Below are 21,169 nucleotides of genomic sequence, written 5' to 3'. Positions count from 1 at the left end.
AAATCTGACTTTATCACTGCCCTATGTCTACCTCACAATGACTTACTGTAGCCCATAAGATGAAAAGTTCAAGCTTCTTAACAGATTATGTAAGATTTTTCGTTTGATCTAACCATTTCTCTGTAATTTCATCTATCATCACTCCTTGTTTTGACTTCAAGCATCAAAGAATCCATACTGCCTCATGTTTGCATGTTCCTACTCATACTACCCCTTTTTCTGGAATCGCTATATCCTTATTCCCTCTTTTCATATGGCTAACTCATACTCATTCCTTAAAACTCATTACCCTCCCCCCGCCCCAACACAGACAAGTCTTCTTTTTCCCCTTATCCAGGTAAGGTTACATACCCATTGCTGTACTCTTATAATGCCCTGTGAATGTCTCCATCATTGGGTCTAACAGATGGAAATATAATGATCTTTTACATGATTATCTTCTGGAATAGATTATAAACTGCTAAAGGAGTCAGGGACCATATCTCAGCCACCCTTGGGCTCCCCGTGGATACATAGTACACAGCAAGAAAGCATGGCATAATTGTGGAATTAGAGGAGGAGAAAAGTTCTATTGGAATGTGGCTGAACAGGTCTGCAGACATTAGACAATGCAGAACATTATCATGTTAAGAAATTGGCATTTTATTAAAGGCTATGAGAGCCACTGAAAAATTTCAAGGACAAGAATGATATGACAAAGGTAAACTGGCCACAAGTAGCTAAGGAATAATGGCAGTTGGAGGAGACATGGAATTAGAGCAGAGGACTGGAGCACTGGCAATGGGGACGTAAAGGAAAGGATGGAGGTGAGACATTAGTGGGAGCTTATTCAAAGGGAAAAGATAGCTGATTGAACAGGATGAAGGAGCAAGAGGAGTCTAGGATGACTCTCAGTTTGGGGTTACTGGGCGTAAGGGATATCTTTCAGTGAGATGAGAATAAAAAGAGGAATAACAGTGGGAAAGCGATGGGTTTGGTTTAGATATTTTGAATTTGAGATGTTTGTGGGATACCTAGGTGCATACATAAAAGACAACGGGAAGTCAATAACTGGAGCCCCAAGGAGAGAGGCATGAGTTAGAGCTATCAAGCTGAGAGCTATCAGAATAATATTGGTAATTAAAGTCTATGTGATAATATGATTGTAAGCTGAGGAAGAGGAAGGACAGCTTCCCATCAAGACTGAGGCTAATCAGAAGGTAAAAAGCAGAATCAAGAGGGAGCAGTTTCACAGAAGCCAAGGGAGGAGAGAATTTATGCCTAATTTTTTAGGGCTAAAGTTAACAAACAAAAGAAATGAAGTAATTGGATTTTATAATTATAACAAGTATGGTTTATTATTCTAAAATATATCTTGAATAAGAGTCACTTTTCAATATTCTTCTATAATGGAGTGAAGGGTTATCAAAGTTAACTCTAAATCAGTGAAGGGAAAGTTTTATTCATTTTCTGTTCTGTCATTTAAATGAACTGTTAAGGGAATTTTATATGCATAAAATTAGGTTCATACAACAGTCATCCCTGGTTTTAATAGAATTTTAGGTTTTATTTCCTGAATATGAAACAAAACACTATAAAATTATTCTTCAAAATATATATACCTAAGATATCAACTTTACCTTAAGAGGAGTCTTACAAAAAGTATTGAGTATTGATGAACTAACAAGAAAGAGCCCCAAGAAAAATTACCTCAGCACCCATTTCTCCAGGAGGTCCAGCATCACCTTGCAGTCCTCGTGGTCCCTATATTAAAACAAAATTTAGGAGGTGAGAATTAAAATGTACTCTATATTTCAATTAACATATGCAAATAATTATATCATATGTAATATAACACATAATACATTTATCAATGTATTACTTTACTCTCTGTATAAACAAAATTAAATCTTTAGTTGATTCATCTTTTTTTTGTTACTAATATTAAGCTTTGTTTGGATTCAAAAGAAAAGGAAAGAAAGAAAGGATGGTGCCTTTCATTCTTTCATTCCCTAGTTCACTCATTCATTCAATAAACATTTATCAAGCACCTAACAATTATGAAATATAGCGCTAAGGGCTTTCAGAGTTATCTTATTTAACGGGTAGGACAATTATAGATCCACTTAATATTCCTGAAAAACATATGACAAACAAAACAGCATTTTTAAAGAAGCAAATATATGGTTTCCAATGAAATAAAAATATGCTTGAGTTTGCTTAATGTCATACTTTATCATAGTAGTGAGTCCAGTTGAACAATTCCTCTGTTTCATATGAATAAATGTAACAATGTTTACATGGGATAATCACTAAGGTGCAATAAAATGTATGTGGGACCTTTACGGAGATCTTTTCCCCTGTAATACTGAATAGTGTAATTATAAGTAAACAAACACTGAATAATTAGCTTATGGCCTAAACATTAAATTGCTAAACCTAAAGGATCTTAGTGTGTGAACCCATTTAACTGTCTAGGATTACTCTAGATAGATTAACATTTATTTAGAAACTACAATTTAATGCTATTTGCCCAGCCATCTAAAGAAGCTGTTTGAATTTTTTGGTCTTTCTGGAAAGACAGTATAAAGAAGGTGTTTTTTTAAAGATTCAGAATATAACAAGATAGTTAAAATTCTATGAGTTTGTACTCCATCACAATTTTGTGAACACCTCACTTTTAAAAAAACGTATTAATGGGGAAAAAATGTGGTATGGTTGGTTATCTTAAACTGCTTTTCTAAGTTGTTACATTAATGTTCATTTAAAAATATTTGAAAAGTATTGAAAGTACAAAAAAACCCAGATTAAGTAAATAATCCATAATCCTACCATACAGAGATGACACTGTAAATATACTTGCATATTTCCTTCTAGTTCTTTTGTGGGAGCATACTTATAAATGACTATATCTGTTTTCTTTTAATTAATTAATTTTATTTAATTTATTTTATTTTTGGCTGTGTTGGGTCTTTGTTGCTGCGCGCAGGCTTTTCTCTAGTTGTGGTGAGCAAGGGCCACTCTTCGTTGTGGTGCGCGGGCTTCTCGTTGTGGTGGCTTCTCTTGTTGCGGAGCACGGGCTCCAGGTGCACAGGCTCCAGGTGCACGGGCCTCAGCAGTCGTGGCTCGCGGGTTCTAGAGCGCAGGCTCAGTAGCTGCAGTGTACGGGCCCATTTGCTCCGCAGCATGTGGGATCCTCCTGGACCAGCACTTGAACCCGCGTCCCCTGCATTGGCAGGCAGACTCCTAACCACTGTGCCACCAGGGAAGCCCCTAACTATATCCGTTTTATGTTTAAGATCCTATTTGAAATATAAATATTTTACCATGTTACTGTAAATATTTCATAACAAAATTGTTCAATGGCTACATAATATTATATTCCATCTAACGTTCTGCAGTACCATAATTTAATCATTTTCTTAATGCTAGACATTTATATTGTTTATAAGTCTTCTTTACAGTAAAATTTTGCTTTATAGGATTTATTATATTCATATTAGACTATAAGTGAATGTTAAAGTCTGTAACATCAGATGACACTGCCAAACAGTTGAGATAAGTATATGAATAATAGAATTATAAGGTTGGTATGTAAGCATCACATATGTTGTTCCTACTCAATAGCACAGCCATTAAAGGTATTAAGAGGTCACTAATGTTTTTCAATTATGGCTTATTAAATATTATGTATAATATTTTAAAATTCATGGATTCTCTTCAGAATGTAGTTTTACCCTATTATAAACACACTGAGAGAAACATCTTTGTGCAGTAGTCTTTGTATGCATTCTGCATTTCCACCCCTGGAATAGAGTCTGAAATGTAGCGTTATTTGGTCATAAAGTGAAGTCAATTTCCAGAAAGGCTGCAATAATTAACATTCCACAATGTATAAAATTAGAATCTATTTCATTGAATTCATGCTAGCACAGAATATTATTTTTTAAATTCTTCATTAATTTGATGCACAATCTGGTATCTTAAAATGTATATATGCTTGACTACCAGTGAGGTTGAATATTCTTTTTGTCATTTGTTTATTAGCTATCTGTAATATTCTACATGTTGCTTGATCATGTCCTTTGCCCATGTATTTTGGGGGTCATTTAAAAAAAATGTGTAGAGTTCTTTATGTGTTGCAGACATTAACTTTTTTCTGCCCTATTTTACTGCTAACATCTGCCCAGTTTGTTGTTTGTCATTTTATTTTAAAAACATAATGTTAAAGATAACTTTTAACCCCTAAATAAGCACACTGTAGAACACCTGGAAATACATAAAAGTAAAAATGACCCAAAATAACCACTTAACCCACTTAACATTTAATGTAGCTCCTTAAATCTTTTAGTGTTTTTAAAAAAATCAGAATGGGAGAAGTTTAAAATTTGTATGTAGTTAAACCTGTCCAGTCTTTTATGGCTTTTTCTACCATATTTAAGTTTAAAACATCTATTCCCATTAAAAATTTTCACCTACCCTTTTTGTTACTTATGGTTTTAAAATACTTTATTTAAACCATTGTTTTGATGTACTGTGTGAGGTGAGAATCAAAACAAACTCTTTTAACCAAATAGCAACACTTCCTACCTTTCACTTTATGCTCTAGTGAATGCAACTGATTAAAGTCCCCTGAAAATATCAGGCTGTTTCATGCCTCCATGTCTTTCCTCATACTGTTCCATTCACCTGGAGTGTTCTTTCTACCCTGTTTACCTGGTTACTAATTTATCCATTATTCAGACCAAGTGTCATTTCCTATATCAAGTCTTCTGGGAAACCCAGCTTGGGCTAAGTGTATCTCCTTTGTGCTCATTTAGGACTGTAAATTAATCTCTATTTTAGCATTTATCCTAATATGTTGAAATGATTTTTTACCGTGTTACCTATATCTCTACTAACTGTAAACTCTTCATGGCTTAACAATAAGCCCCTTAGAATCCAGCACAGTCCTTAATATATAGTAGGCACTCAACAAACATTTGTTGAACTGATTAGAAAGGGTGATGCAATTATTCTAGCATCATTTTAAATTCTTATCTTCCCTACTGATGTGTAATGTTGTCCCTATCAATATTAAATTCTTTTATATTCTTGGTAATTGAAAAGCTACCTTTTTTTGTCCCACGTCTGTAAATCTAGATGGATCAATGTCGCAGGAACTGATTATTCTGTTTTTATTATTTCTTTTAATATCTAGTGGCAGTAGTCTTCCTCTTCTTAAAATATTAAGCTATTTCACCTGCTCATTCTTATAAGCTATACTTAGAATAATTAAATCCCACACCTAATTTATAATGGGTAATGAGAATTTTGAATGGAATTGGATTATATCTAATTCATTAATCTAAAAAATAATCAGTCTTCTGTTTAGATGATAAATTGCCTTTCTGCTTAAGTCAGTTTCTAGGTCTCAGTAAATTTTCAAAATTTTCTTCATAAGTGTCCCATCTAATTCTCACTAAGGTTATTCTTAATTATTATGTCCTGTTTCTATCTTTAGTGGGATCATTTTCCTATTATATTTTCTGCTAATTACTTGTATGTAGGGAAACTGATTTTTAAAAACTGTTTATTATATGTATTGCTGTTATATTACTCTCTATCAGTAGTTGAAAAAATAGAATTGTCTTTGGGTTTTATAAGTCTTTTGGGTTTGTTTATATTTTCTCTAAATAACAATGCTTTCATTTCCTTATATGATGATTTGTGCATCATATCCCACTACAGTAGCTAAAACTTTAAAAATAATGTTAGATGATATAGTGACAGTTGGTAATCTTATCTTGTGGTTCCTAAGCATATATCAGTGTTTCAGTGCTTCCTAGTAGGTTGGACACAGACACAAGATAGATACACTACCATATTACAGAATTATGCTTGAATTTACTAGAATATTTTGTTTTAGTTAACAGACTTTATTTCTTAAAGAAGTTTTAGGTTTACAGAAAAATTGAACAGAAAGTACAGAGAGTTCCTATATACTACCCCTGCCCAGTTTCCCCTACTATTAACATCTTACATTGGTATGGTAGATTTGCTGCAATTGATGAACCAATATTGACACTTTATTACTAACTAAAGTCCATAGTTTACCCTAGGGTTCACTCTGTGTTGTACAGTTCTGAGTTTTGAGAAATGTATAATATCATGTATCCACTTTTACAGTATCATACAAAATAGTTTCACTGCCCTAAAATTCACCTGTCCTCCACTGTTCAGCCCAATGCTGAACAGGAGTTTAAAAAAAGAGGGACATCCTTTCCTTGTTTCCCTGTTCTTAGGGGGAAAGCACCTAGCATTTCATCATTAAGTATGATGTTAGCTATAAGGTTGTTAAAATATATTCTTCATAAAGCTGAGGATGTTCCCCTTTCCTCCTAGTTTACTGTGAATTTTTATCGTAGATGGGTATTGTATTTTGTCAAATTATTTTTCTGCACCTATTTTATATAATTTCTTTTTTAGTTTGTTAAAGTAATGGATTATACTAATTGATTTTTGAAGGTTGAACCAGCCTTACATACCTGGGATAAATCCTAGTTGGTTATGGTGTATTATTATCTTTATATATTAGTGGATTCAATTTGTTAATATTTTGTGGAAGATTTAAAAATATATGTTCATGAGAGATACTGGTCTGTAGTTTTCTTTTCTTGTAATAGCTTTGTCTGGTTTTGGTATTAGGGTAATGCTGGCCTCACAGAATGAGTTAGGAAGTATTTCTTCTGTTTCTATTTTCTGGAATAGACTGTAGAAAATGGGTATCATTTTGTTCCTTAAATCTCTGGTAGTATTCACCAGTAAGACCATCTGGGCCTGGTGCTTTCTGTTTTGGAAGGTTATTAATTGTTGACTCAATTTCTTTAATCAATATAAGCCTATTAAGATTATCAAATTTTCCTTGTGTGAGTTTTGGTAGATTACATCTTTCAAGGAATTTGTCCATTTCATCTAGGTTATCAAATTTGTGAGAATAGAGTTATTCATAGTATTCCTTTATTGCCTTTTTAACGTCCCTCTTCCATTTCTAATATTAGTAATTTGTGTCTTCTCTCTTTTTTTTATTCTTGATGATCCTGGCTAGGGGGTTTGACCAATTTTATTGATCTTTTAAAAGAATAAGTTTTTTGTTTCATTGATTTTCTCTATTTTTCCTGTTTTTAATTTAATTGATTTCGGCTCTGATTTTTATCATTTACTTTCTTCTGCTCATTTTGTATTTAATTTTCTCTTCTTTTTCTGGTTTCCTAAGGTGGAAGCTTGTTATTGATTTTAGATCTTTCTTCTTTTCTAGTATACACATTCAATACTATAAATTTCCCTCTACGCACTGCTTTCACTGCATCCCACAAAGTTCGATAAGTTGTATTTCCATTTTCAGTTCAAAATATTTTAAAAATTTCTCTTGAGACGTTTTCTTTGAACCAGTGTTATTCAGAAGTGTGTAGTTTAATCTCAAAATAGTTTGAGATTTTCCAGTTATGTTTCTCTTATTGATTTACAGTTTAATTCCATTATGGACTAAGAGCATATTTTGTATGATATCTTTTCTTTGAAATTTGTTAAGGTGTGTTTTATGACCCAGAACGCAGTCTGTCTTGGTGAATATTCCATGTGAACTTGAAAAGAATGTATATTCTGCTGTTACTGGATTAAGCAGTCTATAAATGTCAATTAGATCCAGTGTCCTGATGGTGGTGTTCACTTCAACTATAATCTTACTGATTATCTGGTTGCTGGATCTCTCAATTACTGATAGATAAGTGCTGAAGTCTCCAAATGAAATAGTAAATTTGTCTATTTATCCTTGGAGTTCTATCAATTTTTGCCTCATATAATTTGATGCTCTGTTGTTAGATGCATACACATTAAGCATTATTATGTCTTTGGAGAATTGATACACTTATCACTATGTAATGTCCCTCTTTATCCCTGATAATTGTCCTTGATCTGAAGTCTATTTTGTTGGAAATTAATATAACTACTCCAGCTTTCCTTTGGTTAGTATTAGTACATCTTTGCCCATTTTATCTATCTCTTTACTTTTAATATATCTGTGCCTTTATATTTAAAGTGGGTTCCTTGAAGACAACATACAGTTAGGTCTTGTTTTTCTTTCTACTCTGTGTCTCTGTTTCTCAACTGGTGCATTTAGAACATTTACATTTAAGTGATTACTGATACCCCTGGGTTCATACCTACTATATTTATTACTGTTTTCTATTGCTACCCTTGTTCTTTCTTTTTTGTCTTCCATTCTTTTTATCCCACTCTTTTGAAAATTAAGACTTTTAATTGATTCCATTTTCTCTCTTATTTTAGCATGTCAATTATACTTCTGGTTTGTTTTAGATATATATTTTTGCTTACATACTTCTAAAGGAATTTAAGATTGTCATGAAGATTTTAAGATACGTTATGGTTGGGGCTGAACTTCAAACTTATATACCTGATTTTCCTCTTACCTCTTTCAGTCATCTCTGCAGTTTCATCCTCTTCTACCAATATTTATTATATGTGGCATTTCTTCAAAATTCAGCCTTAGATCCTGTTCTTTTCTCTTTCCTATGCTTTTTCCCTAGACCAATGACTCCAATATTGTAAATTTCAGGATATTATTCTGCTTTGAGCTCCACATCCAACTGCCATCTTCACAGTTCTCAAAGGCACCTCAAATTCAACATAACTAAACTGACTTATAATCTTCCATTCTCAAACATAAATTTCTGCTGGTATTCTCAGTTTCAGTGAGTGATATCATTATCTCATTAATTCTTCAAGCCACAACCTTAGGAATCATACTTCACATATAGCATATCTATTTCCTGTTGATTTTATCTCCTTTTGAATATTTTACATCTATCTACTCTTTCTTTCTGCTAATCATAAACAGTTCTACTATCTTTTATCTGGACTGCTGCAACACAAAGCTATTCTTGTCCATTCTTAGTCCCTTCCAATTTGGTTTGAGTGATCTTTACAGAACAGTAATATGATCATAAACCTAGCCTTATCCCTTCAATGACACCCCTTTGTTCTTAGGATAAAAATACAAATCTTTGGGAGTAGGGCTTACTGAGCTGCATGCGTTTTGTCCCCTCCTTCCCTTTCCGTCCTCATCTTGCACTCACTTCCCACCTGGCTCTCTGTGCCACACCATGCTGGCCTTCTTTTAGATCTTTAAATAAATAAGTAGGGTTTTCTCCCAGTTCACGACTTCTCTCTGGAATGACTTTTCTCCATATTTGCTTAAGTAACTACTGTTCATCCTTCAGATCACAACTCAGATGCTCCTCCTCTGGAAGTTTCCCTAACCCCAGATTAGGATAGTTTCTTTGTTATATATTATCTCAGATCTGACTAAGTAGCTCAAATATGTGAAACAAAGCCCATTATATCCATTACGAATTGATTTATATTTTATTTAACAGATCCACTGACCCTGTGACCTGAATGTCAATTTTTAGTTGCTATTAAGCCATTTTAGTCATTTATTACTACAACAATAAATCTTTGCTTGTATAAAGCCTAAGATATTGTCTGTGCTGTTGCCATAGCCCTGTTGATACACTTATCTTGACTTAAATGTGTTCTCTCTTAAGATTAGTTTTAATTCCATTTCACTTCATCTAATATTACTGGCTGAATGATTACACCTTTGGCTAAATGACCTTTGGTTAATGCTGTTTAACAAATATGCATCAGGTAGATATAATATGCCAGACATTATACAGGAAAGAGGACTGTAAAGGTGCAAAAAATGGCCTCTGACTTCAAGGAGCTACAGACTCTTTAGAAGAAAGAGGTATTTAGAGATTTGCATGATTTATGATCAAATGAATATTAGAATTAGGATGGCAGGTTAAGAGATACAAAACAGAGAAAACTGAGAAGAATTTAGTTTGATAAAATCAACACCACATTTAAGACACTATATTTGGAAAAATTACACCCATGGGCAAGTGTTTACTATTGTTTGGAGAGCTTATACCATAGGTTAAATATGTAAAGGAGGAAATGAACACAGTTTGGTAAGAAGAGCTCTTTGTTAGAATTTTCTACTTCCTACTAGCTAAATGAATTATGCAGAAGCCACCTATAGACTTTTGTGTCAACTGATGGATAAGATCAACCCAGTAGTTTGAAAGACTATTTGTACTGTAAATCTTAGAAGCATGTTACTGCACATTACATCTGATACTATTAGCCAGAAGAATGGCTTCATAGGCAATAAAGAATATATTGTGAGAGATAAGGCATGGCAAGGTATTTCATTTTCACAATTCATTTTCCATGGAAACTCTATAACTGAGTCAGATTTATGAAATGGTGATGTGACTTTTTGAATTACTGACCTAACAGCATTTCTGTCAAGTTTCCACATTTTGGCCCATTACATGTAGAGTCTGGCTTCTCTATATGGTCTTTTATCATAGAGTTGCCCTCATAAATGTGATTTTGTGTGTGGAGGGGCAGTGTAATAATTATTATACGAACAGCAAGCTGTTCAGAAAAAAATTCTGAGGTTCAATAAAACTGAATTATCTTTGCTGAAAATAGAAATATGTGAAGTTTTAACAGTTCCAGACAAACAGGACCAAATTTGACTTTATGAAACCAGGAAGGCACTAAAAATTATATTCACAGCAAAATATTCATTCTTATAATTAGGTGCCCATGACACATGCTGATTTCCAAAACATACCAGCCACAGCACAACAGGGCAATAATAACAGACAGGTAAAATACATTATAAAAAAAAAAACACAATTAGAAACACATGAGGATAAACTTACTGGTTCTCCTGCAAATCCCCTGTCTCCTGTACTCCCAGGGGGTCCTTGTAAACCCTGAATAAACAAAGGCAAAGTTTGAAGAAAAAGTGATGCTTGAAAATGTTTTAGTCAGTTTCCCTACCTCAGCTTTCCCTCAAGATCCTCCCATCTAATTTTTCTGTCTACTTCTATTTGTTTTTTCTTTTGTGGCAAAATATGCATAACATAAAATTCACCACTTTAGCAATTTTTAAGTGTATAGTATGTGTAAATTTACAGTACTGTGGCATTAAGTATATTCACATTGTTGTGCTACCATCACCACCACCTATTTTCAGAACTTTTTATCTTCCCAAATTGAAACTCTGTACCCATTAAATAACTCCCTATCCCCTACCCTCTTCCCCTGGCAACCATGACTCTACTTTCTGTCTCTATGAATTTGACTACTTTAAGTACCTTATATAAGTGGAATCATACAATATTTGTTCTTCTGTGTCTGGCTTATTTCATGTAGCATAACGTCTTCAAGGTTCATCCATTTGTAACATGTGTCAAGACTTCCTTCCTTTTCAAGGTTGAATAATATTCCCTTGTATGTATACACCACATTTTGTTTATCCATTCATCATCAATGAACACTTGGGGTTTTCTACCCTTTGGATATTGCGACTAATGCTCCTATAAACATTGGTGTACAAGTATCTGTTTGTATCCCTGCTTTCTATTCTTTGGGGTATATACGAAGAAGTGGAATTGACGGATTATATGTAATTCTATGTTTAACCGTTTGAGGAGCTAGGCATACTGTTTTCTACAGCAGCTCCACCATTTTACATTCCCACCAGCATAGCACAAGGATTCCCATTTCTCTACATCCTTGCCAACACTGGTTATTTTTTCTGTATATATAAGTGTGTGTGTGTTTAATAATAGTCATTTTGGATGGGAAGTGGTATCTCAATGTGGTTTCGACTTGTATTTCCCTATTGACTAGTGATACTGAGCATATATTCATATATTTATTGGCCGTTTGTATATCTTCTTTAGAGGAATGCTTACTCAAGTCCTTTTGCTCATTTTTTCATTGTGTTGTTTATTATTTTGTTGTTGAGTTGTAGGAGTTCTTTATATCTACCTGTATTCTTCATATTTAATCTCCACTCCTATACAGTGACAAATATTTGTCATCCAGAATTATTTTAGATTTGGATTCTTTTATACTTTTAATATCAATATAAAAAGCTTTTTTCAAAAATAATATACTTGTGATGTATTAATAAGTATGACTTATGCCCTTATAACCTGGGAAGGCACAAAGCTCTCAGAACCTAGATGACCAGAAATGATCAAATTGGACCTCTCCGATGTTCTTTATTTTCCTCCATTTTTACATCATGCCACCTACGGTACCATAAAATTAAGTCTTAGATATGGGGGTATATTCTAAAATGGTATGTAAAACTCTAAATTAAATTCCAGGTCCTCTTTGATCCTTCCATTTAAAGATTAACTGAGCATGTACTGTGTGCCGGACACTGATGACTACTAATGATGTATAAAATACTGCCATTGTTTATTTGCAATTTGCTGCTTCTACTCTTCTACATTACTGACCTTGGGAAGTTTGGCAATTATACAGCAGATCACAATTACCATTTTATCTTAAAATTGAAATCTAAAAAAATATGATATTAAATTGGAAGTAAAGATGTTCAATATTTCTAGCAACAAAGAATCTTCTAAGTTATGATTATCAACGCTATGTTTAGTTACATATGATTGTCTGGTTAGAGAAAGGGAGATATAGAAAATCTCATGGACTCCTATTGGAGTAAGACCATGTTTCAATCATGAAAATCATCTGCTACTCATGTACTCCAGACTCCTAAATTAAGGGATCAATATAAGGGATCCCTCTGTGCCTGGTATACCAATTGAACATACAGCAAGAGTTCAGAACCTTAAATAATGTCTGCCCAGTTTGCTTTGTAAAGTGTGTTTGCACACAATATTAAGCTTAATATGTACTTGTAATACTGTTAATGGTGCATAAATGCTGTTAGGCAAAGCTATGAAGTGACCTAAATGGATTCTAATTATTTTTATTGGAGATGAAGAAGAAAAGCAAAAGCTGGCACAAAATAAAAATTCCCTTTAAGGCTTTTCAGATGCTACTGAAATACATTATTTGTAGTACAACTCCTTGCTCTATGATGCATCTCAGCAATTATGACAATGATGACCAGGAGGATAATGACTATGGTGGTTGCTATTTATTGAGAGCCTGTGCTGAGCACATAATGAGCATCATTTGTTATAACTATAAAAGGTATCTCATTTTAATGATAGGGAAACTGAGGCTCAGAGAGGTTAAATAATTTGTACAAAGTCAAAACAGCTATAAGTGACAGAACCAGAATCTGACCTCGAATGTGTCTGACTCCAATGCCATGCTCTTCCACTACACTAAACTGCTTTTTACTGAATTCCATGAGAAATCAAGCATTCAATGCCTTTCCATTTTAAATAAACATGTTTAGAGCATCATCAAGACATTTTATGAGAATAAGCAAGGGAGTATATATATACACTTTCACTGTAGGATCATGAAAATGTGTGCATTCTGCTTCATTGTCTGAAGAACGGGAAAGAATAGAGTTAATACTGTATACTTTTTGTATTGTAAAGATTATGAAATAAATGCTTCTCAAGTATTCTGAGTTACTACAGAGAAAACTATATTTAAAGAAGAAATGCTAAGTGTTTCCACTTCCAATACTGGCCAAGTTGCTCCTATCAAACCAATCTATATAGAGATAACTATAAACCCAAGATAAAATATTAAAAAGGAAAGATATGAAAGCACTGGAGAAAGACCAAAAATAGGCAGGAACTAGAGTAGTAGGGTCTACACTTGAAAGAAGGGAATGACACTAGGTGAGTTTCTGATTTTTTTATATGGCTTTTAGCCAGAGGAGAAGCCATACAAGATGGTTAAAATAAAGTAGGATAGAAACCTTCAGTCTTATTGGCATGGAGGACCCTAGGGCAGAATTTGAAGTGACCATAGATGGTGAAAAGTGGTGAAAGAAAGAGCCAGAGAGGAGCCTCAGATTGCAAATATAAACTCTGCTTATAGCTCTTGCTGACATTTAAGGTTTGTATTGGTATGGCAGACACCAAGTAGCCCAGACAAGGCTAAAAGAACTTAATAGAGATTTCAGCAGCCACCTACCACAGAGGAGAGAAAACTTGGAGTTTTACCAGCCAAGTTAACTGCCTGCCAAATTAAAAACAAAACAATACTCTTCAAAGAAATATAACAGACTTTAGAGTCGCTAAAATGAATCAGTCAAAATGTTCAAGATACAATTCAAAATTATCAGACAGGGAAAATTTCCCATATTTATAAGAAAAGGCAATTAATGGAGACCAAACTCAAGATTACACAGATGTTATTATGTATCACACAATGATTTTAAAGTAGTTAGTATAAATATGCTCAATAATGTAAATAAAAATGTACTCATGATGAAGAAACAAATAGGAAATCCCAGAAGAGAAAGAGCATTTGTAAAAAGAAACAATGACAATTATAGAGCTGAAAATTAAATATCCAAATAAAACTTAAAAATACATCATAAATAAAATTTTATTGAAAGGCTTAACAAGTTAGAGAAGATAGATTTGGGTTGCCCAATTGGAAAAAAAAAACAAAAAACAGGAAAAAGAAAGATTGAAATAGGAATGAACAGGGCCCCAGGGATCTAAGGTAATCAAAATGACTAACATATATTTAATTAGAATACAAGAAGGAAAGGAGAGAGAAAATGGTGTAGAAAAAAATATCCGAAAAAAAAGTTGAAAAATTTCCAAATTTAGTGAAGGCAAATTTACACACGCAAGAAACTCAGCAAACATTAAGTTGGATAAATGTAAAGAAAATCCATCTAGACACATCATAGTCAAACTACTGAAAGCCAAAGATAAAGAGAGAATCTTGAAAGCAGCCAGAGAAAAATGATACATTATATACAGGGGAATAATGATAAAGATAAGTGTGGACTTCTCATCAGAAATAATGCAGGCCAAAAATAAATGGCATGTCATCTTTACAATGCTGGATAGAAGCAAACAAACAAAAAACCCTGTTGACCCAGAATTCTATAACCAGTGAAAATATCCTTCAAGAATAAAGGTGAAATAAAGAAAAACTAAGAGAATTCATCACTAGAAGAACTTGACAATAAGAAATCTAAAGGAAGTTCTATAGGCTGCAGGGAAGTATACCACTTAGAAATGTGCATCTGTAGAAAGGAATGAAGAGCACTAGAAATAGTAAATGCATGGATAATTTTAAAAACCACTACTTTCCTCCTAAATATCTCTAATTTATGTTTCATTTATATTAAAGCAAAAAGTATTTTATTTATATTAAAGTAGAATTTTAACTTTGCAATATGGGGTTTATAACGTATATAGATATAAAACAAATGGAGCATATAAGACAGGATGCTGGTAAACAGGTCTCTATGGCTGCAAGTTTCTTACAATTACGTTAAGTATTACTGTATTAACTCTAAGTAGACAGTGGAAAGTTACAATGTGATCCCTAAACCACGGGTTGGCAAACTACAGCCTGAGGGACAAATTTGGACCATCACCTGATTTTGTAAATAGTTGTTTTTGAATAGTCATGCTCATTCCTTTATATACCGTCTATGGTTGCTTTCACACTATGATGACACTAGAGCTGAGTAGTTGTGACAGAGACCATACGGCCCACAAAGCCTGAAATATTTTGTGGCACTTTACAGAGAAAGTTTGCTGACTCCTGACCTAGAACAACCACTTAAAAGTAATAATGAGAAGTAGAGCTAAAAAGCGAATAGTTAAATTAGAGTGGCGTTCTCAAAATTATTCAGTGCCTAAAGAAGGCGCTGCACACCACTACTGCCGCCACGACAGAGAAGAAACAGCCGTAAAAATGGTAGACCTAAATCCAACCACATCAATAACTACATTAAGTGGAAATGGAGCAAACACTAATTAAAAGGCAGAGGTTGTTGGAATGAATAAAAAGGCAAGATCTAACTTTAAGACATTCACTTTAAACATCAAGGCACAGATGGTTTGAAAATAAATGAATGAAAAAGATACGCCATGCAAACAGCTAGAGAGACTTACATATCAAATAAAGTAGATTTCAAAACAAACAGTATTACCAGGGATAAAAAGTATTACCAGAGATATAGAGGAACATTTTGTAATGATAAAAGGCTCAGTTGGTTGGGAAGACATAGTAATCATAATGTGAATACTCTAAAAATAGTTTCAAAATACATAAAGCAAACTCTGACAGAATTAAAGAGAGACACAGACAAATACAAAATCATAGTTGGAGAATTTAATACCCTTAACTCATCAACTGAAAGAATATCTAGATAAAAATCAGTAATGTATGAGCTGTTATAGTTTTTGTAAGATTTAGAAAACTAAAAAGTTACTCAGGCTTTATCACCTTATTAACACAATGAATCATATCCTTTCTTCCTGATTCGCCCTTTGAGTCAGATATATGTGTGGATGGAAGGCAAGTATACAAAACAATGTTGGCCCATAGACAAATATACTTCTCCTGTTTATCTGGACTAGCAGAGTACTATATGTGTTACCAATTTCCTTGTAATACCTAGCTTTAGAATTATGACAATTTAGAGATGTATCTTTATTTTACAGATGAAGAAAATATGATCCAGAGAGCTAACCAATCTAACCAAGACTATACAGCTATTAGGAGCGTGCACTAGAACAAAGGTCAATCTGATCTCCAGTGTATCTTTCTATTATACAGCACTGCCTGCTTGTTGACAGTGCATAAATGATAAGAGACGGTGAGATTACCATGCAGGATCAAATAAATCTTTGGGGCATCTGGATTTTCTGGATTAATTGATCCAAGCTTCCCTCAGATCTCAAAAGTCTCTTTCAGTTCGATCAAGACCGAGGAGACAATGTAGGTATAAAGTTAAGTAAACCTCAACAACTAGTATTAACTCATGATTTACTGTCACTCACTAAGGTAACTTTACTCTTCCGGTAGTCTATGAAACTTGTTTGCCATAAGCTACCATTACAAAATGGTTCTAGTAACTTTTATTTGATTGAGAAAATCAAATATCAAATTTTACATTTATCCATGCATATCTGATAGGTTGAAAATGAAGGTAAAACTCTAAGGAATGTCAACAATGTACAAAATGAGTAAGTAATTTTATTTCTCTTGGCCTTATTTTTCTAAAGTAAGAGGAATGGACCTGATAAATTCCAAATTTCTCCACTCAACTACAACATATTAGTTTTGTATACAGTGTAGCAAAGTGAAAAGAATCTCCAGAAACACCATTTACATTGATATAATAGAAACTTAGATGATGAATATTAATACTCAAGGAATGTTCTTTGGCGATGACTTCAATTAATAATATAATGTCACACACAAGTTCTTTCCCTGGATACAGTCATTTTTCTCTTAAGTCTCTGCTACTTTAAGTTTGACCATTGGCAAATATAATGCTATTATGGGAAACAACCGGCAGGGGGCAGCAGATTTCAAAGAGGAACAAGTAAATGCAGTGACATTAGTGATAATTACTACAGCAGCTAAAACATTTTTGTCCTATCCTTTTCTGACTCTTCAGTTGCACTATATTTAAATTATGATCTAATTTAATAACTTTGTACATATATGTATATGACAAATCAAAATGTCATTAAAAATTGATTACAAATGGAATTAAAAACCCATACATTTAAGCTCATGTGCTCAAAATTATATATGTATATATGTGTAATATATATGTGTATGTGTATATATTTCTCTTTTTTAAAAAATACACTTTACTCCCCCTCAGTTAGTGATGATAACCACAGAACTTGTGTTCCAGAGAAGAAATTGTATAATTCTGAGATTTTTGATGGTAGGAAAATATTTAGCATTATATAGTATTAAAAACTCTTAGAGCAGTGCCATGGGAAAACATGATGACACACATAGCTCCACACTCCAAGGGTGCAAACAACACTCAAGGTGAGTTAAAATGAAACTAGGCAAGAAGCCTCAAAGAAGTTTATTATGTTAGCTTTATTAATATTCTGTTATATTTACATGACATCATACCACTTTATCTTGAAATGGATTTTACAGAAAAACTATGATAACAGAGGTGAAAAAAGTATCAGTTATCACCACCGGTTTATAGATAGGTACAAAAAAGGCCCAGATTGAGTAAGCAATTTGCCTCAATAAAAGACTGACCCAAGGACTGAAGGAGGAAAAGAACTTGTATTCTCTTAGTCTGAAATACTGATTACTAAACAAGAGTTGTATCACAGAATAAAGTGGATAAAATTTGCTTATAGCTTGGCAATTTTTAATTACTTACTTGTTTCCCTTGAACTCCTCTCTCTCCAGGGTTTCCAGTCTTACCCTACATAAGAAAGAAAATGCCTGGGTCAAGCAACTCCCTCCCCAAATATGAATCACACACCAAGAAAAATGGAAGATATTATATGTTTATGTTTAATGTGAAATATTTTACTACTTACAATAAGACCATAAGGCCCTCTTTTTCCTTGATCTCCTTTTTCACCCTAACAAGAATCAGTACCAGGTGAGTTAATCAGAATGTGACTTATGGTCTTACACACGCTAACATACACTCACATACCAAAAAAATAAGACATCAAATACATAGTTCAATAATAAAAAGAATACATTTCTGTGTGTGTAGTAAAAACTTTACGTATGTTTCATACTTAGACTAAGAAAAAATTTAGAACCATACTTTTATAAGGAAATACATCAGTGTTTAGACAGGTAGGACATATGGGCTCAAAAATATTTAACTGTGTATGAAATGAGAAAATAAGTGATTACCTTGGCACCTTGTATACCTTGTTCTCCTAAGAGACCATCTGGTCCTCTTGGTCCCTAGAGATGGAAAAAATATCCTGTTGTTAATTTTAAATGTTTCTTTTTTACTGTTATGCATCCTTACAAATGGAGACACTGGACTCTTTTTTTAGTTGAAAAACTCCTTTTGCTTGATTCTGTGCCATGAACACAGTAAAGAATACAGCTGAGTATATGGATGAACCCATTTGCATGGGAGAATCAGGCCAGTGTTTTCAAGATTTAATGCCAAATAGTACATCAGATGACCACAAAAACAGCTGATTCAGTTGTTAAGGTAGCTATAGTATAGGTTTGTTATTTGAGTATTTTGTTTACCTTATCATTTACTCTGCAGAAATCCAGGATTTATTCTAAAAACAACCCTAAATTAACTTTAAAGTGGCTGGTTTGTTTGTCCAAACAGTCTTCCTAAGTTTTATATTTTTGGAATGGAACTCTTCTCATCACTTTATTAGAAAAAGAATGCTGACTGCACTGTTCCCCGCTATGCACCTGCTTGACAGCTGAAAGATGGCAAGGGGCACAGAAAAGGAATAGAAAATGCTGCTGGGAATGTTCATGTAAATTTAAAACTTCTCAGCTATGTTGCTATCAATATTAATTCAGTAATTAGTTATGAAGAAGCATTAGTTGCAAAAGTCATTCACGAATGAAAGAGGACAGTATATGTTCCTTGCCTAATTATAACTGTCCTTGGAAGATCTTAAAGTCCTTTGCAAGGGAATTAATTCAATTCTACAACCATTAACTGAACATCTACTGTGAAAAAGGCACTGCATTAAGTGTTATGGGAATCCACATTAAGAGATAAGGTAAATTATATAAATAACTATAAAATAGGCAGAGATATTGTGTGTTAAAGGCTAAAGGGATCAAAGGAGGGAGACAGCTTTCACATGTTTGTAAAGGGAATGAAGATATTATTTTGACAGTCAGAGATCATGCTCTAAAAGAAATTCTAGATGGAGGCATAGTATGAGAAAAGGGTAAAGAAGCAAGAAAAAAGATACTTAAGAATGAAAAAACTAGTTTGTTTAGCTGAGCTGGTGATTACATGGAGTATTTTTTAGTATTTCTATACTAATAAATAATTGTGAAAAGACTGGGATTTAAAACGTGAAGGACTGGAGTTTATATTTGAATCAATAAGCAATGAGGAGGCGCTGAAGATTTCTATACATAAACAGTGATACAAATCTCCCAATACAACATGCTGATTTGAAGAAGCCCTGTAGGCTTCAATATCTTCTATTGTATCCCATCTGAGGCCAGCTTAGTTTAGCTTTATATTATTAAAAAGCTGCTTACTTCCGGGAAGATCCCACATGCCGCAGAGCAACTAAGCCTGTGCACCAAAACTACTCAGCTTGCGCTCTAAAGCCCGCAGACCACAACTACTGAGCCTGCGAGCCACAACTACTGAAGCCCGCGCACCTAGAGCCCGTGCTCCGCAAAAAGAAAAGCCACCACAATGAGAAGTCCACACACCGCAACGAAGAGTAGCCCCTGCTCCGTGCAACTAGAGAAAGCCCACGCACAGCAACGAAGACCCAATGCAGCCAAAAATAAATAAATTTGAATAAATTTAAAAAAAAAAAGAAATGAAGGAGAAGATATCACTACAGACCTCTGAGACATTAAAGGGAAAATAAGGGACTACTATTGATAGAAACAACTCTTCACACATGAATTCTACACCTTTGGAGTAAACTGACCCATTCTTCAAAAGCAAAAACTCAAAACAGGTCAAGGACAAAGAGATTATTTGCATAACTTTGTATCTATTAAAGAAATTGATTTTGTAAATAAAAACCTTCTGAAATAAAAATCTCCAGACCCCCCCCCCAAAAAAAAACAAAAAACCTGCTTACTGTAAACAGGACTCTCTTCCTGGGTGCCCTTAGGGTAAGTGCATACCCTGATCCTCTTGGACACATCCACAGGATTGGAGAGAAGACTCACACTCCATGAGGATCTATAGCTCCACTGGGCATACTAAAGCTAAAGTCATAGCTCTAGCCCTACAATTTCTGTCTATATTTAAGGTACTCCATGATCTGTCCCCAGTTTACTTTTTGATCCTATTTTCCCATAAAAGACTGCAAAACTAAGTTAAAGTATTAATGTACAGGACCTTGAATGTCAAATTGAGGAGTACGGACTTAATAGATAAGTGACTTTCAAAGTGTGTTGTTGTTCATTCAACAAACACTTACTGAGTGCCAACTATAAGCCAGGTATTGTTTTAGGCCCAGAGGATACAGTAGGGAGAAGAGACAAATCCCTGAATTTATAAACAAGCAAATAGATATATAAAATTAAAATATAAAATGACTATAGGTAGTCAAGTGTAATGAAGAAAAATAAAGGAGGTTAAGGGACCAGAAGGAGTCCAAGGTGGGGGGGGCCCTACTTTAGATCAGGTGTATGA

At 33.8% G+C, this 21,169-nt stretch overlaps 1 protein-coding gene across 4 annotated transcripts in view; it reads right to left on the bottom strand.

Moving 5' to 3' along the window:
• COL24A1 (collagen type XXIV alpha 1 chain) overlaps window positions 1-21,169 on the bottom strand; it is a 395,517-nt gene that overhangs the window by 121,727 nt on the left and 252,621 nt on the right. For all 4 annotated transcript variants that reach the window (XM_061183940.1, XM_061183941.1, XM_061183942.1 and 1 more), the window contains exons 30-34: window positions 18,700-18,753; window positions 18,369-18,413; window positions 18,206-18,250; window positions 10,779-10,832; window positions 1,690-1,743 (exon numbers count right to left, since the gene is read on the bottom strand). In XM_061183940.1, the coding sequence (XP_061039923.1) occupies window positions 1,690-1,743; window positions 10,779-10,832; window positions 18,206-18,250; window positions 18,369-18,413; window positions 18,700-18,753 (252 nt within the window). The remainder of the gene's footprint in view (window positions 1-1,689; window positions 1,744-10,778; window positions 10,833-18,205; window positions 18,251-18,368; window positions 18,414-18,699; window positions 18,754-21,169) is intronic.

This window comes from Eubalaena glacialis, chromosome 3 (genome assembly GCF_028564815.1).
Source record: "Eubalaena glacialis isolate mEubGla1 chromosome 3, mEubGla1.1.hap2.+ XY, whole genome shotgun sequence".
Classification (NCBI taxonomy): domain Eukaryota; kingdom Metazoa; phylum Chordata; class Mammalia; order Artiodactyla; family Balaenidae; genus Eubalaena; species Eubalaena glacialis.
This window is presented reverse-complemented; position numbering and strand designations above follow the sequence as displayed.